The sequence below is a fragment of the Solanum stenotomum genome, chromosome 3 (assembly GCF_019186545.1).
Source record: "Solanum stenotomum isolate F172 chromosome 3, ASM1918654v1, whole genome shotgun sequence".
NCBI lineage: Eukaryota > Viridiplantae > Streptophyta > Magnoliopsida > Solanales > Solanaceae > Solanum > Solanum stenotomum.
In genome coordinates this window covers 757,601-775,055 of record NC_064284.1, presented here as the reverse complement: position 1 = coordinate 775,055, position 17,455 = coordinate 757,601, and the positions used below count along the sequence as shown (strand labels likewise).

Here is a 17,455-nt window from a genome sequence, read left to right as displayed (position 1 = left end):
AAGGTTCATTGTTTAGCTAGGTAGTATAAATATTTGATACATTTATCGTTAAGTTGATGTCATATTTCCTTTTTAATTGATATTGTTATTAAGAACCTATATATATTCAAATCAATAAAGGATTGTCCAACTATAGAGTGCATATTGAAATTTCTATTTTCATGTGTTGTGGATTGGAAATATAAAACTACATGTGTCGTATGAATTAGGTGCACATGGCAAGTTCAAACCCAACAACAAATAAGAACTCTACATTAAAGTGGAAAACGAAGGAAGGTAAAAAAGTTAAAAAAAAACCTACCCGCCTTACACCATTAGTCTTCGAAAATTTCTCGGCAATCAGAACCAAAAAAAAAAAAAAAGGAAACACAGCCTTCTCTAAACCCATTGCTCTAGTGCTCTTATGACTAAAGTCATGCTGCATATGCAACCATAATCCTCAGACTAGATATGAATGGTCAATAAAAGCGAGGTTATAACTTGCCCAGTGGTGATATAAAACTGGACTTGGTTGGCTTGAATATTACTAGTTGCAAGTGACAAACACTGCCTGCGTTAAAAATAAGATTGCAAAAAGACGTTTAAATTTCGAGCTTTACCTGTTTGGCTTACAAAACAATCTTCACATTGATCATCTAGGAGAGAGGATCAATGTCTAAGTCAAGTACAAATAAGAAGAATAAACAAACCCCAACTTGTATGTGCCAAACAATCCTATATCAGCTTTCACTACTGAAACATAATTGTTTTTGGTGATAATTGAAATAATACATACAAAGATGGCTTATTAAAAATTATCTATGATCAAGTCTCCAATAGACTCCTTAGCCGCGGAATTCATCCATGAACTGCTTATGGAATTCTGTAAGACGAGATACAATAGCTGGTATCTTCTCTTCTTGCGGTAATATTGTGCACCTAAAATGCCATGTTCCAGGACGCTTCATGGATGTAACAAATAAAAACAGATTTAGTCAAAACGAGCAGTTCTCAATAAACAGTACCCCTTACTTCTCAAATTAAAACAGAGAAATTTTAACATCTACCAGGTATGCAAACTAATCAGTGTCTTGACAAAAGGAATGTTTCTCGAATAAGACAAACCTTTACTGCAGAAACAGTTGCTTTTCCCATTGAAAAAAATCCTCCAAATCTGTTTTGCCCAATAGCTTTTCACAGTTCATTTTTCATTGAACCCTTCCGAAGGTAAAGAATTTTTTTTCCTTCTGAAGGTAAAGATACTAAAACTCTTTAGGAAATGCTTATTAAGTTGCTTGTTGATGTTTAATCAATCCCGGTGAAGCCATGTTCATTTTTAAAAAATTAGTGATGGTCTATCGGAAACAACCTCTCTAGTAGGGGGGTAAGGTTTGTGACTTGGCGTACACTCTACCCTCCCCAGACCTCAATTATGAGACTACACTGGGTATGTTGTTGGTGTTGTAGTGATGATAGTTATCAACCATATTAATACTAGGAATATCATGATGCAAGTGGGGAAAAATATAACAATCACCTGACCAAATCCAGAGCCAGGGACAACAACAATTCCAGTGGCATTAAGGAGGCGCCGAGCATAAAATGCATCTGGTGCAGTTTTAGCTTCTTCTGCTGCTTTTATTGCTTTGTTGGGTAAGTTGATACGTGGAAATAGATACATTGCACCCTCTGCTTTATTGCATGTTACTCCCTCCAAATTGCTGAATGCATCTTCTAGTGTCTGTTGACAAATCAGTCAAAATTTTGCCAGACGCAGAAGAAAAACAAAAAACGTACCAATTAGAGATAAAATTCACCAAAAGTAGGCACAAAATTTAGATGCCATTTTTGAAAAGTTAAAATGGAACTCTAGAGGAAATTAATTAGGGACATCTCTATTTTAAGAAAATTTCAGACATCAATTTCGCTTCCTACTTTAACCAGCCTTCTTTTCAGATGCAAGGTTCATGATCCAAAAACAATCCACTACTGCACCAGAAAACTAGTTCATTATTTAGTCACCACCAGTTGGATATGCCGATTCTACTGACCTTCGCACGTCTTGCCAAGGATGAGAGTATCCCTTCTTTCTCAGCAGCAAAAGACTCGTATGATTCATCACCCACCTGCAGAAATCAATAGAGCAAGTACTGATAGTTAAGTATCTATAACACGGAGAAAAGGAGCCTCCGAACAAGCTTCTAAGTTAATAGAAAAAAAGCTGTCCTTCCACTTGAAGGTGTCCTTTTTCCCTGCAGTAATATCATTTGTTTTGTACATTTCGTCACTTCAGATTATTCATATTATCTCTCTTGCTCTGGTTTATATTGTTTTGCAGTGATCTGAAAAAGATATGTATAAAAATGTTGATCATGCTATAATCATACCAACATGATTAAAAAAAAAAAAACTCCTACCCTACATCTAATTCCCTCATGCAATTATCCTTGAACCAAAATTCCTATTTAAATGGTAGCAAAAGATTCAGAAACAACTCGACAAAATTAACGAGAAAGTCATTGAGCTACTCGTTCTGGGTATAGAAAATTGCTACCACTTCCAAAATATTGTATTGATGAAGGTGGACACTCCACTCCACTAAACAACTGAACCTCAATCCAAAGCTAGTTGGGGTCAGTCTCAATATCAATTTCACTCCTTCAGAATGCAATGTCCATGAGTTACACAAACATAGAATACCAACCTTTGGAGGGCTCATGACAAGGCTTGCAAGAATCTGACCAGAAATGTTGGAACACAGATTGACAGATGCCACTTTGTATATCTGTTCCCTTATCTCAGGGCTAAATCCAGTAACCTCCATGTAACCTCCTCGTTTTCCACACTCTCCGTAGAATCCTAAAGCCAGTAAAGAAAATTAGCAACAGACAAGGATTGAAAGATCAAAAATATCAGATGCATTCGTGAAAATGAAACCCTCCCCTTCTCCCCGTAACTTTGTGACATACAGACAAACGAAAGAGAAAGACAGCCAACAAGAGAGGGCTGGATTGAGGCAGTAATATCTACCTTTTGACACAGACTGAAAAGAAACTAAAGAGATGTCCTTTTCTCCAAATCCCATAGAGCGCGCAACCTTCTTAAATGAGTGGAACTGCTTCTCAGGCACATAAACATTTTCCTGATACACCTGCATGAGTTTCACAATATATAAGAGGACTAATAATATAGAATATTAGTAATTGCACAATCTCAGGAATGGAAAACATTATGAACCCTCCCAAACAAGTGGAGAATCACTGGTAAGTTGCCATGGAAGCAAAATAATTTATCAGAATGAAGCAAAGAAGCATCTAGAGGGGAATAAACTCACTTCATCCGCCAGAAGAACAAGGCCTTCTTTCTTGCAGAATTCCACAATTTCTCGTTGGTTAGCCTCAGCAAGAACCTAAGGTATACATAGAAAACTACTCATGTCATTCTGAGATATAATTGGGAAAGGGAAGATCAGCATTTTCCACCACAGTTGGTCCTCATTAAATAACATAAATCACATCCTCTATGTTTGTTTGTTTTTTTAAAAAAAAGGTACGATGAGATTCCAAAATCTTAAAAACCATTACCTGCCCAGTTGGGTTGCCTGGATTGATCACAGCCAAAGCCCTAACATTAATACCTTTGGATTTTGAAGTTTTCAGCTGATTCTCAAGCTCTGAGACCTCAAGTCCCCATCCTGTTTCCTCATCAAGATAATAAGGAACCTAAATAACCAGATAAAAGCATACATAAGAGGCTCCTGTGTGGTTACCTTCGACTGAAGAATAAGTCAATCAGGACATTTTTCATTTATAATAGGTTACAATAATATCCTCCACAAATGAGCAGGTTAACCAAGCTTATTAATATATATCTTTTCTATAAAGATCTGGTAGTTGCATTCAAAGACAACTACACAACTAACACTGATCAAACTATAAGTTGAAGCATATGCACTTACGAGAGTGCCACCATGGAGAGCAATTGAAGCGGAATAAAGAGGATATTGAGGGATAGGGCAGAGAATTCCATCATTCTCTGACCCGATGAGCAACTGCATCATCATGTGAACCTGAATAGAAGATGAAAACCCAACATTATAAACATCTTGCTATTCTTTTAGTTACTTCTTCAAAGCTGTACAAATAACTTTATGATCAAACAAATTTACCGCAGGGCTTGCACCATCAGTCAAGAAAATATCATTTGGATCAGCAGGGAAGCCATCACGAGCTTCGATACCAGAAGCAATTGTATCACGTAATCCTTTGATACCCTAGATTTAGTAAAACATAACAAGAAGTTCTATGATTATACTGGCTGCAAATCTAGGACAATACGATAAGAAGATAGTCACCTGACTGTGGCTGTATGCACCTGTTGCTCTACCAGGAATTTGGTCAAGGATCTGGAAAGCTCGTTCTATTGAATCCGCACTACAAAGAAAAGAGAGAATGTAAGACATCAAAATAATAATTTCCCACAGTTTCTGACTGGTTGTATGAGACGTAAACCAGAATTCACAAGTTTTTTGCTTCTATTTGGGTGCAAGTCATAGTCCATACCATAATATTAAGGAAAAAATCTCAAAGAAAGAACCTATCATCTAAAACACATAAAAATTTGAGAACAAAAGTGAATGACTAATATTTAATAATAACACTATATTGCAAATTTGCAATGACTTCAAAGAATAACAAAAAAGTAGGAGTTCGATTATAGCCAGATAATATGTACACATTTTGAAGCTAAAAAAACAAAAACAATACCCATAGAAACTAGGTGCAAATACAACAGAATCATCAATTATCTAAATAAATATGCGACTTAGAGCTTCTCAGTCATCATAACCTTCCACATCCAATTGATTTTTAGCTTAAAATTATACATTTTTACTTTTGTCGGCCCTCAAGAACATTATTTGATATGTCAAGTTGACATGAAATAGAAAAGTCAAGTACACGTGATCTGAAAGCAAGGGATTTGGGATCATAAACAAGCACCCACACTATGCCCATTGCCCCAAGTTGCATGTTTCTCTTGGGAACTTGTATTTTGGACCAGGGAATTCTATTGATAATGAACGAGGAGCATCTGATTTGTTTGAAGAATGAAAGCAGCATTTAATAGCAAACTGATATGGAAAGCAAACTGCAACAGTGTCACCAACACCTTCCTTACAAGCTAAATAATTGCTTAGAACTTTGGGGGGCAAGAAAAGCTTATGCATTATGTCTCTTTTTGTAAAGATTATGTTACCCTCGTACTTTCTCCAAGGAATAGTGATGAAAATTTCATCTTACATGAATGGCCCACTTCACCAGCATAGTAAACTTTTGCTCACTTGCACAAATTATAATAAGTATCACTTGGTTTTATAAGTTTGACATTTGACTTAAAAGAATTAAAAAGAATGCAATCGTTAAAATTTGATTCTTTAAAAGAATTAAAAAAATACAATCATTAAAATTTGATTCCTACTCCTTCTGCAAATTATTTATTATACAATAACAAGGACTAAAGGTTCCATTGTAGCAGGAGACTTAACTGTACCATGTTTGAAAAGTACAGGGGAAATATTTTTTCTACGGAATTTAGCCATGTCAACTCCATTTCTTCAGACATCTATAAAAACGAAGGTATATAAACTGTTTCCTTGAACTACAAGGTGCACCGAGGTTGATAGACAAACTTCATACCTGAACAAACCTTGCGTTTCACTTTTGTCCAAAATAAGTGGATGATCACATAATGCAAGGACCTAACAAAGGAAGCCTCCTTAGATGCTGATCTATGAAACAAATAAACATAATGTAGAATAAAAAAAAATTATCCTCACCTCCCTAAAGAAAGTAATAGGCTGCTGAGCCAGAGATTGAGGATTTCCAATATTGCAGTATAAGATCTGCATGAATTAGAGGAATGTGTACAGAAAAGATCTAGACAACAATAAAGCTCTAGGTCACCTATATTAAGCTCTGTTAAAAGTGAAAGAAGCAAAATTGATTAAGATATGCAATACTATAGCTTAAATGGAAACAAAAAAACAAGTTCAAAAGAGTTGGTACCTCATCAAATGGATGAGAGCCTGGATTCTCCTTGAGATCTTGTTGTAATTTCTGCATGACGATGCATCACGCAGTACACCATCAATATATTGTTTTTATTGCAAGATTAAGCATTCCCAGAAAATAAATGGCGCAAGTGCAACTAACAAGATTCTGAAATTCAGGTTGATAACTCTAACTAGAGTGTAAAATCGACTTCTAAAACTACCTGAGCAAGGTTGACAATTTCTCCACGGACAGCATACTCACATTTCAAAACCTGAAACCAAAAATGAGTTGTAATACATCAAGTCATTTGACTGTAGAGGCCATAGTAAAATCCTACATCAGAACAGGGCAAAATTATAGTATTCACGCCAATGATCTAGGGTCAAATCAGATGGGATGCTTAGCGCAACAAACGTCACGAATCATAAGCACCCCAATTGAAACAAATAAAATACATAGACGTCACATACACTACTCGTTGGTATAATAACTTGTAGACATTACTTGGTATCAGATTAATTAAAGTATGTAAAGAATAAATAGATGAAAAATCCTACACTTCTGGGAAGAGATTAACCTATAAAGAAAACATATAAACACAGAGCAAAACCAAAATTAAAAAAGTTATGTGGTGTAAACTCTTTCCTTTCTGTGGACAGCTATCAAATTGGATCACACGTATTTTTGAATATGTCGTTACATCAGGTACATGTTTTGCTTTTCCATTGTTTTTTATATTCCTGCTCGTGCCCGGATAGAGAATGGGCACAACTTCCCCTCTTCCCGTTCAACTGTCCAAACAGGCCAGCCTAAAATGAAAATCCTTAATAGCCGAAGTAAGGGACTTTCTTACTGGAGCATACATAACGGACAAGGACCAATTAAATCAATATGTAGAGAAACCAATCACGAAACACTTGAAAAATCATTAAATTGGTGAAACTAAAAAAAGCTCAAGTCAATTAGAGCAATAGCAGAAAAATAAAAATTCAAAATCAACAGTTAAATGAAATAGGAATACCTTTGGATTAACGTTGTTAAGAGTGACCGGAGTGGATGAATAATCGGAAGCCATTGAATCAGAAGAAGTGGATAAAAAACGAAGAACAGCAGGTGATTGAGAAGAAGAAGAGGTGAGCCGCTGCAACACGGAAGTAGAAGTAGTAATAGGAGAAGAAGACGAACAGGTGGTCCTGCTCCTATTGATGAGAGTTTTGGCTTTATCAGCTACGAATCTCCGCATTCTGGATTTGAGCGAACAGTGGGCGGAGAGTGAAGAGCGGTTAACGTTTTCGATTCACCAACTTTTTTACCACTTTTCGCATAAATCGAGCGCACTTTTGACTTACGGCCCACGTTTTTGGCGGAGAATCAGTACCCTCTGACTCTGATTGGTGAGGATAGTTTCGTTAGGTACTTTAATAGAGAACTAGTCTATGGGTATTCTGTCGATGGCGACTACCCAATGGCCGCCCCCTGTATTTGTATTGGCTTTCGCTAAAAAGGAATCAAGAGATATGGGTATCAATTTGTTTAAAGTCATATTAAATAGAAATCAGTAGTAAAAGAGCACAATGTAAGCAAATCTTGAATTTATTTTAAAAGAAGATCGGTAGTTCTTAATAGCCCCTCGGTTAAAACAAAAAAAAAAAAGAGTCCAAAGAAATCCTGAAAAACAAAATAATAGAAGTACAAAAAATAACAAATAGTAATAGAAAAGTAATTATGTATAGCAACATAATTTGATAGTCGAAATACAAGACAACACATAATAACATAATTGAATGACCAAGAACTACAGAAGCAATACTACATCTACTAGTAGTACGGATGAATAGCAAGACAACGCACAACTACCTACTAAATGTTTATCCTAAATATGTGTCATTCACAACTTTCTATCTATAGGTATGTCCTTGATAAGTTTAAACTTCATCATGTCTTGTCTAATCATAATTCACATCTATATCATACTTCTATGATCTACCTCTACTTTTTTTGGAACCATCCATAGTGAACCTCTCATACCTTCATACTAGGGCATTGAATATCTGCTCTTTACATAATTGAACGATCTCAACTTCGTTTTCCTCATCTTGTTCTCCACCAAAACCATTCCCCGAGTAATTTTTTAATACATGAATTCTTCCCGTCCAACAAAAAAATAGTTTTTCATAAATTCTTCTAAGGTTTTTCTTTTATGTCTACTAAACCATTTTTCTAATTCTAGATAGGCGTTAATCGTGATCAAGTCATCTTCATCCTAATTAATTACCTCCTTTGTCCCTAATTACTTGTCCACTTTTTCTTTTTTAGTTATTCCTAATTACTTGCCCATTTTGACAAATCAAGAAAAGATAAAAAAAAATTTTACCTATTATACCTCAATTAATTACTTTGAAAAAAATATAACTTCTTGAAAATGGTAAACACACTATGTCATCTTTCTTTTAATCCTAATTATACAGTTGGTTCAAAAATTTTACAAGCGATCACATGAAAATTATAAACCAAGCTAAGTGAGAAAATTCATTGCTTTCCTCGAATCATTGGAATTAGATCAAGAGCATATCTATCGAGGAATAGCTGTTTTTTTAGTAGCTATCAATACTATCCAAGAAAGACTAGGACAACTAAGGAGCCTCCCTTTGTTGACTTGTCTCAACTTTTCTCATTTTGTTCACAAAGCTTTTATAATTAATAAATTAAATTACAAGCAACATTTGTCAGTTTTGTTCACAATGCTTTTATAAAACATACATACAGGTTAAAAGAATGTCACTGCCGGAAAAAGAATACACGCAGTAGTAGATTGCCAAATAACTGGACTTTTTTTTCTTCAAAGTAAAAAAGAAACTGAATTTTTTAATATACTTCCTAGAGAAGATTAATTTAGTCCATACTTCATGTTTACAAGGAAGAATCAAAGACAACTGCTGTCTCTGGTAACCAAGTATCGCCTTGTATGAGAGACGGTACGGTGTATTGGGCCGCCTGGTCTGGGGTAATGCTGGACTTATAACCGGCCCATTTGACCCTTTGGGTCACAGATGCACCTGGGCCGGTGTTGGCATACTCAGCATAGAAAATGGTGTTGGCTGGCTCCACACCACTGACCCATTCAATCCAACCTAGAGGATTCAAGAATGCACCAATAGTGGACTGCATGATTACTGTTGTAGAGTAGTCCTTCCAGGGCCTGCCCAAGTATGTTGGTGCTTTTAGATCATCCAATGGTGAAAGATCACACTTTTGAATAGACATGCCTGAATTCTGATTTGGGTCTTTTTTGCCTTGGGCCGTAATGGTCACAAACTGATTGGGTAATGGTTGTCTGGGCTGGATTTTACAACTTTGGAAAACAACCGCAGCGTTACCAAACATGAAATCGATTGTACCTGTAATGTCACATTCGCGGTAAAATTGACGGTTGGAGTGAGCATAAAGGGTGTCCTGGAAGGCATCAAAGGAGCATCGATAAAATACAGATTGATCGGACCCTGAACGCATGGCCACTGCCTGGTGCTTTGCGGCCCCAGCGGTGTTCTTGAATGTTATGTCTCTGGCAATGAAGCCTCTACCAGCAACAGCTGATACATGTACAAAAATGAACCAAATTATTTAATTTAACCAACCAGGTAAAAAAAATTGTAACATTAGCTAATTCCTCTCATTTTCCGCAAAAGGAATTTTAGGCTAAATACAAAAAGAGAGGGCAAAATGATAAATGAACAATTAATGATGTCATATGAAAGCCTCAGCTAACCACTCCACCAGTCGGCAACTGAATTCACATGGGTGGCAAACTGAGACATCAAATCACATGGTGACAAACAAAAACCATGTGCATTCTGATGACACTGAATCAGTTAGATAAGGCCATCAAAGCCCACATGCCAACACACCATATGACTATAACATGAATCCACGAGTTCACTAAGCATTGGGATGCTTAGTTCAGGATTAGATATTTTGAGCATGAACAGTATAAAATATGGGTCAATATAGAGTTCATTGGGATGAGCCATAAATAAATTTCATGTCTAACTCAATTCAAGCATCAACTCAAAAAGCGTGTATCATCGAAAATATCTTTTAACTCATTGGGGCTCATCAAGTTGTAATAAACATTTAAATATGTACAACCGCAAAAACAAAACAGAAAAGATCAAAGTCAATTTCTCAGACCAGCCTACCTTTGACAAAAATCCTATAGAACCAGTTTTTAAATAATCTATTACTAATATCTTAGACTAAATTTTTTCTTAATAAAAAAGGTTGACCCTTTCTTGTAACCTTGTAGTACAATTTTAATCAGCAACTAGTAGTTTTTAGAACTAGAAGAAAGATCTAAATAAAACATAATTCAGTTGGCTAATTTAGTACTTAACCATGTAAATTCAATAATCACCCCAGTAATCTTGAATTTCTATAACTAACAAATGAAATGAGTTTGTATTTTGTGTGAATAATCGGTGCGAGTATAAAAAAATTTTATTAAATGAAAACTTACCAAATGTGGCCGTCTCAAAAGTGGGGGTGCCATCGATGAAGTTCAAGCTGCCGGAAATAATGGTCTTAGTTTTGCCATCGCCGTACATCATGACATTCCAAAGAGACTTATCCATTCTCACTGTCTCAACATATTCACCTTCCTTCACATATATCACGAATTTCGTTTTACTCTTTTTCGGCACCATTTTCACTGCTTCTCCAATAGTCGTAACATTTCCGGAACCATCACTCGCCACTGTCACGTCCGGTTTCGGACTAACCTCCTGCATAAGTCTCCGGTCACCCGCTGCTACCCATTCCGGGAATTCCCCAATGTTCAACAATTTCCGGTGAATCGGAATATTGAATTTACCTAGAATCCCAAAAATGTTAGCCACAATAGCTAAACTGTTGCTGGTAAATTCAGTTGAATTTTTCATTAACAGCTTAGCGTCGTTTACGAATGTGGCATTCATTTCTTCGAGTGCGTCCAAGCAAGTCTCCTGATCTGTAAGCGTCGAGCTCAACCAAGTTCTGAGATCGTCGATTTTGGGTCCTGAAAGCAGTTTTGCGCCTCCGTTCACTTGCACTGATGAAACAGAGTCGTTAAGTTTATCAATTGCATCGTCGAATACAGTCTCGCAGACTTTCAATGCCCTTTGTACTTTGGGTTCTTTAGTCAATTTCGCCCAATTCTGCGGTCCAGAAGACATATTCTTGACCGCATCCATGGCGATTTTCAAAGAAAGTACGAACAGCGTTTCTGGATCAGTGATATTTGAGGATGATAAGCTTGATAAGCACGAATCTTTGTACTCAGTTAAGCTACAGAGAACTTCCAGGGATTGAGCAGTAGAAGAGGTTTGTTTCGAATTGTTGTCCTTTTCGTTGTTTTTGTGAACAACAGTTCCAACAACTATGCCTACAACTGCAATAAGGAGAAGAATGGCAGAGACAATTAAGATAATGAGACGCTTACGGGTTTTCTCCCTGAAAGCTTGTTCTTCCAACTCATCCACTTTGCCATAGCCTTTGAAAGATTTGATTGTATCCATTGATGAAGAAACTGAATGAATTTCTGAGTTTTTGTTTTTTTTTCAGATTTTGTAACTTGTAAATGGGGATGTTGAGTTTTTTGGAATATGAAAAAAAATTATATTGAGATATCTTTTGTGTCTGGTTCTGAATTCTAATTGAAGGATGCCATTTTTATACAAAGTTTAGGTGACAAATGGGGCTTCACTTTTTCCGAGATGCTTCCATGTCGTTAAAGATCTCATTCCTGATTCCTGAATAATTTAGTGGCACGACACAACTTATCATTTTATATTATTAAAATAACATGATTGTTGTCTTCTGAGTCTGAGTTCCATCGTGACTCGTGAGCACAATAAGCAACAGGAATTAACAAGTATAGAGTTTAAGTTATAGGTATTTATTTATTTTTAGTCTAAAGATTTTTTCATACAAAAGATTTCTATACATATGTTTCATTAAATATGAAATTCATAATCTTATATTTACTTATAATTATAAGTCAATTTTTATCCGATAGTGTAACCGGATCAATGTATCTTGGCATCTTACGGAATACTTAGTATACGGGGCTATCCTTTTTTTTTGTTTTTTATTTTCTTGTGTAATTTGATCACTCTATCGTGTGACAGGTATGCATTTAATTTGCAAAGCAGAAATAATGATATTAGCTGGCATGTCTGTTTCTCTATATTTTGGGGCGGATTTGGATGGACTTTGTCTAAGTAAAATATCTTACTTCATTCGCCAGAGCCAGCAGAAACCCATACACAGAATAAATAGCATTTGAACAAGACATGTTGAAAGCAAAAATATACAATAATTGAATTTTCACAAAATACATATTGTCTATTAAGTTGGGCAATTAGCATATTTTTAATCCTTCAGTTGTTAATAATTTTAAACTCTGGTCATTATGATAAGCTAAGTAAATCCTTTTAATTGAAATATTCAATTTTGATCTCTTTACTAGTTAATATTCGTATATTTACAATAATAATTAACTTTTCCTCTGCTGAATTGCTCAAGAGTAGTGATAAACTAATATGCAGCTGAAATGATGGCAAATTGGCAATACGCGGCCGGCAAGTCCAATGTGCGAGGAAGGTCAATGCAAATGCAAGGAACGGGCCGCGTACGCATGCCGTGTGCCTTAAAAATTAAGCAGTGGGTGGAAATGTTAGTAATCTAAGCCAGCACAATGATGAATAATACAAGTAATATATTGTGTGTGATCATTTTTAGTGTATACACATGGAAACAATAAACCGTTAAGAAGGGGTGCATGTGGTGTGGATCCCATTTGAGTTTAGACAAAGTATCATTTTTGTTGCCTCCATTCTCCGCTAATTGCGCCTTATTACATACTTTCTCTACCCATATCCCTCATCTATAGACTATAAGTTTTTTTGTCCATTAGGTGTTTTGTATCTGTTTTAATTTTTGAGGCCTAGACTAATTTAGATTAAACGTTGCATAAATAGAAAAGCATTTTCTACTTAGATTTTTTCATTCACATGATACAAACAAAACACATCTTATTAGTAAGAGTGAAGGAGTCATATCTAGGTAACCACAAACCTTGATGGTTAAGATTGGTAAGTTAGAATAGACTTTCCAATTATTATACATATATAAGTATTAAACTATTACTTAACCAAAATGGAGAATGTTGATCAAGAAAGAGATGGAACATGTTAATTGGGGACGTGATTACTTCTTCACTATATGGGTTTGCAATTGAACATGTTGTAAAACTCCTACTAATAAGAAAAGTAAGAGAGAAACAACTCCAGGCCCAAGCCCATAAAATATATAGCAGAATATTTCAACTGGTCTATTGTTAAAAGGGTGATTTCTTTTTCATTTCAATCCCATAGCGGGATGGTATAAAGTACAAACATATTTGGAGGCTGGAGCTGATCATAAGAAGATGGTATACTACCTAAACAAAAACAATTTAGATGGACATTTTCTATGTTAAACAATAAAAGTTCATCACTAATTTTAGTTGACAACGGATTATAAAAGGAATCTCGTTAGCTACCGGCTATTTTACTACAAATTTCGTAGCTTATACCTATTTATTTTAGTGTACTCAAGTATTTTGATTAATGCATATTGATTTGTTACGATACAATTTATTATTACTTGAGATTTAAGGGAATAATAGTAAAGAATAAACAGTCAGCAACAACAACTAGTTGGAGACGTTAGGATATAGGCCAAGTATAAGCATAAATTCTCTTTTTTTTCTTTTGCTTTTCACTTAAGATAAAAATTGCACGCGATAGTTAATATTAACATGTACAATACATCACTGAAATTCCTCAACACGAATAGAAGTTCATAAAACACAATTCCAATACTCCAATTCGTGGATGAATCTTGTTATTTTGCCGTCAGCCAAATGGCAATGCCAATGCCAATGCCCTGCACACTACGGCTTGATCAAACTAACCACTTCTCTAAAGAAAAATGGCACCAATAATAAGTAATTGAAACAAAATAGTAGTCCTCATTTTACGTTTCAAAGACCAAGAGAAAAAGGGAAGCCAGTGGAGGTCAACCAACTACCTCCAGCAATGAACCTGCCAGGAGTATAAGCTTGGGCCTCAGTTGAACTTGTAATTACCTTATGCCCTTTCCATTTAACCCTTCCTGAGGTAGCTGCTCCTGCCCCTGTATTTGCATACTCACCATAAAACAGAGTATTCAATGCAAAATTCCCATTCCATTCATGCCATCCAGCAGGCTGAATCACGTCAGTAATCGACGATTGCATGATCACAGTCCTCGAATACTCTTTCCACGGCCTCCCTAGATAGGTAGGGAAACTCTTCTGCACCGGTCTCAGATCAGACGTTGCACCAATTCTACATTTCTGGATAACAATACCAGTGTTCTGGTTGGGGTCAGTTCTTCCTTGGGCAGTAACCATGTTCTTCTGGCCCGAACCAGGACGCCTGGCGTGAATATCACAGTCTTGTAAAACAGCAGCACCATTTCCAAAAATAAAATCAACGGTACCAGCAACTAAACATTGTACAAAGAATTGACGATTGGAGTGGACATAGAGGGTGTCCTGATAAGCTAGCATGTCACATCTATAAAATGCGGACAAATCAGACCCCACGCGAAGTGCCACGGCTTGATGCTTCGAGGCTCCTGCTGTGTTTTGGAAGGTTATGTCCCGGGCCAAGAACTTTTCCCCCACCGCCGCTGCATGAAATTAGTTACTATGTCATTTCTGTTTTGGACAACTCATCATATATATATATATGACAATTGTCATGTTACATTTTTGAATAAATATCCCAGCGACTAAAGTACAAAAACAGTGGAGGGTGTCTCTCCTCTATTATTGTCAGCAGCTAAGAATGTACCCGTGAGCTGTTCTTATCGGACCAACGATTATTATAGGCTGCTGCCAATGGAAAATTATCGTATACTATAGTAAAATATTACTCCATACAAGGTGAAAATAGATTATCCTTTTTCTATGAAGTATTTAAGGGAAAGGGAGTGCAACCCCAGCTGGAAAGCAGATTCTAGTGATCTACTCCCTCCGTCCCTTTTTAGTTGTCCACTTTAGAAATGGCACACAGATTAAGGCAACAATGATTAGCACAGTGAAGTTACAATTTTACCCTTATGACAACTTTTCACTTCAAAATTACAACCACTTATTTGAATTAAAGTGAAATAAATTGGAGGGAAACAACATACACTTTTACAGTTTTCAAGAAGTGTAAATAAGGGTATAATAGGAAAAAATTTGTTGTCCTTTCTTGATTTGTCAAAATGGACAACTAAATAGGGACAACCAAAAAAGGAAATATGGACAAGTAAATAGGGACGGAGGGAGTATATCACAGGCTGATAGATACACTACTAGCAAAAAGTGGCTGACAAATCTATATCGTTCTGTCCATAAGATATGCCTTTTATCCAACCTTTACAGACGTGAGATTCGTTACACCAATAATGTACAAGTAGGGGTATGTTGTTTGGTGACAGATAAAAATCTCAGGATAAAAAACAAGAGTATTTGGTTTTACAAGTGTTAGTTAATCTTAAACTATTTATCTCTCTATTTGTAGTACAATAATGAGATAACTATATCTCATATTTGTACCAAAACAACTCTTAAATTCTGCTCAACTACTACCAAACAAGAATATATAGTCTATTGCTGAACTAGTAATATTTAGTCAAGTCTCATTTAATTATTCTTTCTCCTTTTAAAGGTAAATTAGTGAACTTCTTTTATTTAACAGTGAGAATAAATCAACCTAAATGCTACTCACTTGACAAACTTTAGAGTGAAGTACTATATATGGACTGATGATGCTCCTAGATAGTAGCTTAGCAGTACCCAAGTTCTGAATGAACCATATGTTTATTTGCTTTTCACTTTACTTGTTCCTACCTTATCTATAAAGTATTAAAGTAAAAAATTATATTATTCGTAACATTTAACTCTACCTTATATAAGTAAAGTATTAAAGTAAAAAATTATATTATTCGTAACATTTAACTCTACCTGATATAAGTAGTTATCTATGGGGTTACGTTGAGATAATAATCTCAAATTAAAATTTGAAATTAATTCTAACTTACCAACTGTAGCAGAGTGGAAGGTAGTGCTGCCATCTTGCACATTCCTACTTGCGGTAATTATTGTATTGCTTCTGCCATCTCCCATAAACATAATATTCGTCTTCTTCTTCGGCACATCCACATTTTCCCTGTAAACTCCTGCTTTTATCCTAATCACATACCTCTTGCTACTCTTCTCCGGTGCTTTTGCTACCGCCTCCGACACCGTTTTGTAATCTCCACTTCCGTCGGCCGCCACAACCACATCTGGCGTCACCGTCGACGACTGCAACAACCTCCTGTCGCCGGCGGACAACCATTCCGGCCACTCGCCGTTATCCTCTACTAACTTCCTGTTGCCCGATAATTTCATCTCATTTGCAATGTCGGTATTGGTCATGTTACAGATCATAGCTAAAGCATTGCTGCACATTTTTTCCACGTGCTTTTGACCTTTCAGCAAAACTTTGCGGACCTTTTTATCGGCCTCATCGTGAGAGAAACCGTCGAGGCAAGTTTCCTGGTTTGTAATTGCGGAACTTATTAGAGTTTTCAGGTCTTCAGCGTGTTCTTTCAATGATTTTTTGTTGGGATATAGTTCCAGATCTGCTACAGCAGTGTGGAGCTCGTCGAGTGTCTCGTCCATCGTCTCCAGGCAGTCATGCAGCGCAACCTTTTCCCGTGGGGTTAAACCTATTAAAACAAGATACGTTGAGATGACCGAGAATTGGTATATGGCATCAATGTGTTTCTAAGAACATTAATTTTTATAATATTAAGTTTAACCTGTCGAGACATACCTTTCCTAGTTTTGATGAGTTCCTTGACTGCATAGTAGTTGCGTCGAACGGCCTTGACAGTGATATTCAAGGACAATTCAATCACATCTTTTTGGCTTGTTACTTTTTTTGAGAAATCTGTAACATTGACAATTGCAGAGTAACACAGTTCGGGGTGTAGAGTGTTGCTACACGCAGATTTTACGATGGCATGAGCTGAAGAGGATATGGCCATTATGTCTGCATGATCGTCGGAGTTATTTGAACGAGATTTAACTCCGGCGACTACTCCGATTACTGCTGCAACGAGCAGCACTGAGGCAACAATGGCCAAGTAGATTTTTTTCTTCCTTTTAGAAAAATCAACTTGTTTGCCGGAATCCAACATTTCGGCGAAAAAATCTTTGACACGTGTCATTTTGGATGAAGAAATTTAAGGGAGAGTTGTGGAGAAATTGGATTGGATTGGTGGGGGTTTTATATTCATGAGTCGTGACATTGGTCCTAATTTCA

General features: G+C 36.3%; 3 protein-coding genes across 3 annotated transcripts; all 3 read right to left on the bottom strand.

Moving 5' to 3' along the window:
- Positions 1-591: 591 nt before the first annotated feature.
- On the bottom strand, positions 592-7,523 carry LOC125857850 (alanine aminotransferase 2, mitochondrial-like). The gene is made up of 15 exons (XM_049537502.1): positions 7,054-7,523; positions 6,253-6,303; positions 6,045-6,095; positions 5,816-5,881; positions 5,676-5,737; positions 4,334-4,412; positions 4,148-4,252; positions 3,938-4,048; positions 3,564-3,701; positions 3,314-3,388; positions 3,010-3,130; positions 2,684-2,838; positions 2,031-2,105; positions 1,517-1,720; positions 592-941 (listed from the first exon to the last, which is right to left on the bottom strand). The coding sequence occupies exons 1-15, from the start codon at positions 7,273-7,275 to the stop codon at positions 825-827; spliced, it is 1,632 nt and encodes a 543-aa protein (XP_049393459.1). The 5' UTR covers positions 7,276-7,523; the 3' UTR covers positions 592-824.
- A 1,180-nt stretch (positions 7,524-8,703) lies between these two features.
- On the bottom strand, positions 8,704-11,883 carry LOC125858535 (pectinesterase 3). The gene is made up of 2 exons (XM_049538336.1): positions 10,546-11,883; positions 8,704-9,622 (listed from the first exon to the last, which is right to left on the bottom strand). The coding sequence occupies exons 1-2, from the start codon at positions 11,579-11,581 to the stop codon at positions 8,943-8,945; spliced, it is 1,716 nt and encodes a 571-aa protein (XP_049394293.1). The 5' UTR covers positions 11,582-11,883; the 3' UTR covers positions 8,704-8,942.
- Positions 11,884-13,803: 1,920 nt separating this feature from the next.
- LOC125857911 (pectinesterase/pectinesterase inhibitor U1) lies at positions 13,804-17,455 on the bottom strand. Its single transcript, XM_049537566.1, has 3 exons — positions 16,964-17,455; positions 16,185-16,856; positions 13,804-14,783 (listed from the first exon to the last, which is right to left on the bottom strand). Exons 1-3 carry the CDS (start codon positions 17,358-17,360, stop codon positions 14,092-14,094), a joined length of 1,761 nt encoding a protein of 586 aa, XP_049393523.1. The 5' UTR covers positions 17,361-17,455; the 3' UTR covers positions 13,804-14,091.

Excerpts from the sequence above, each read along its gene's own strand:
- LOC125857850 (XM_049537502.1), bottom strand. The coding sequence starts at position 7,275 with ATGCGGAGATTCGTAGCTGATAAAGCCAAAACTCTCATCAATAGGAGC. Across the intron at positions 2,106-2,683 it reads TTGTCATGAGCCCTCCAAAG|GTGGGTGATGAATCATACGA; the intron begins GTTGGTATTCTA and ends TGATTTCTGCAG. Across the intron at positions 942-1,516 it reads CTGGCTCTGGATTTGGTCAG|CGTCCTGGAACATGGCATTT; the intron begins GTGATTGTTATA and ends ACATCCATGAAG.
- LOC125858535 (XM_049538336.1), bottom strand. The coding sequence starts at position 11,581 with ATGGATACAATCAAATCTTTCAAAGGCTATGGCAAAGTGGATGAGTTG. Across the intron at positions 9,623-10,545 it reads TTTTGAGACGGCCACATTTG|CTGTTGCTGGTAGAGGCTTC; the intron begins GTAAGTTTTCAT and ends TACATGTATCAG.
- LOC125857911 (XM_049537566.1), bottom strand. The coding sequence starts at position 17,360 with ATGACACGTGTCAAAGATTTTTTCGCCGAAATGTTGGATTCCGGCAAA. Across the intron at positions 16,857-16,963 it reads ACTCATCAAAACTAGGAAAG|GTTTAACCCCACGGGAAAAG; the intron begins GTATGTCTCGAC and ends TTGTTTTAATAG. Across the intron at positions 14,784-16,184 it reads CTTCCACTCTGCTACAGTTG|CGGCGGTGGGGGAAAAGTTC; the intron begins GTAAGTTAGAAT and ends AATTTCATGCAG.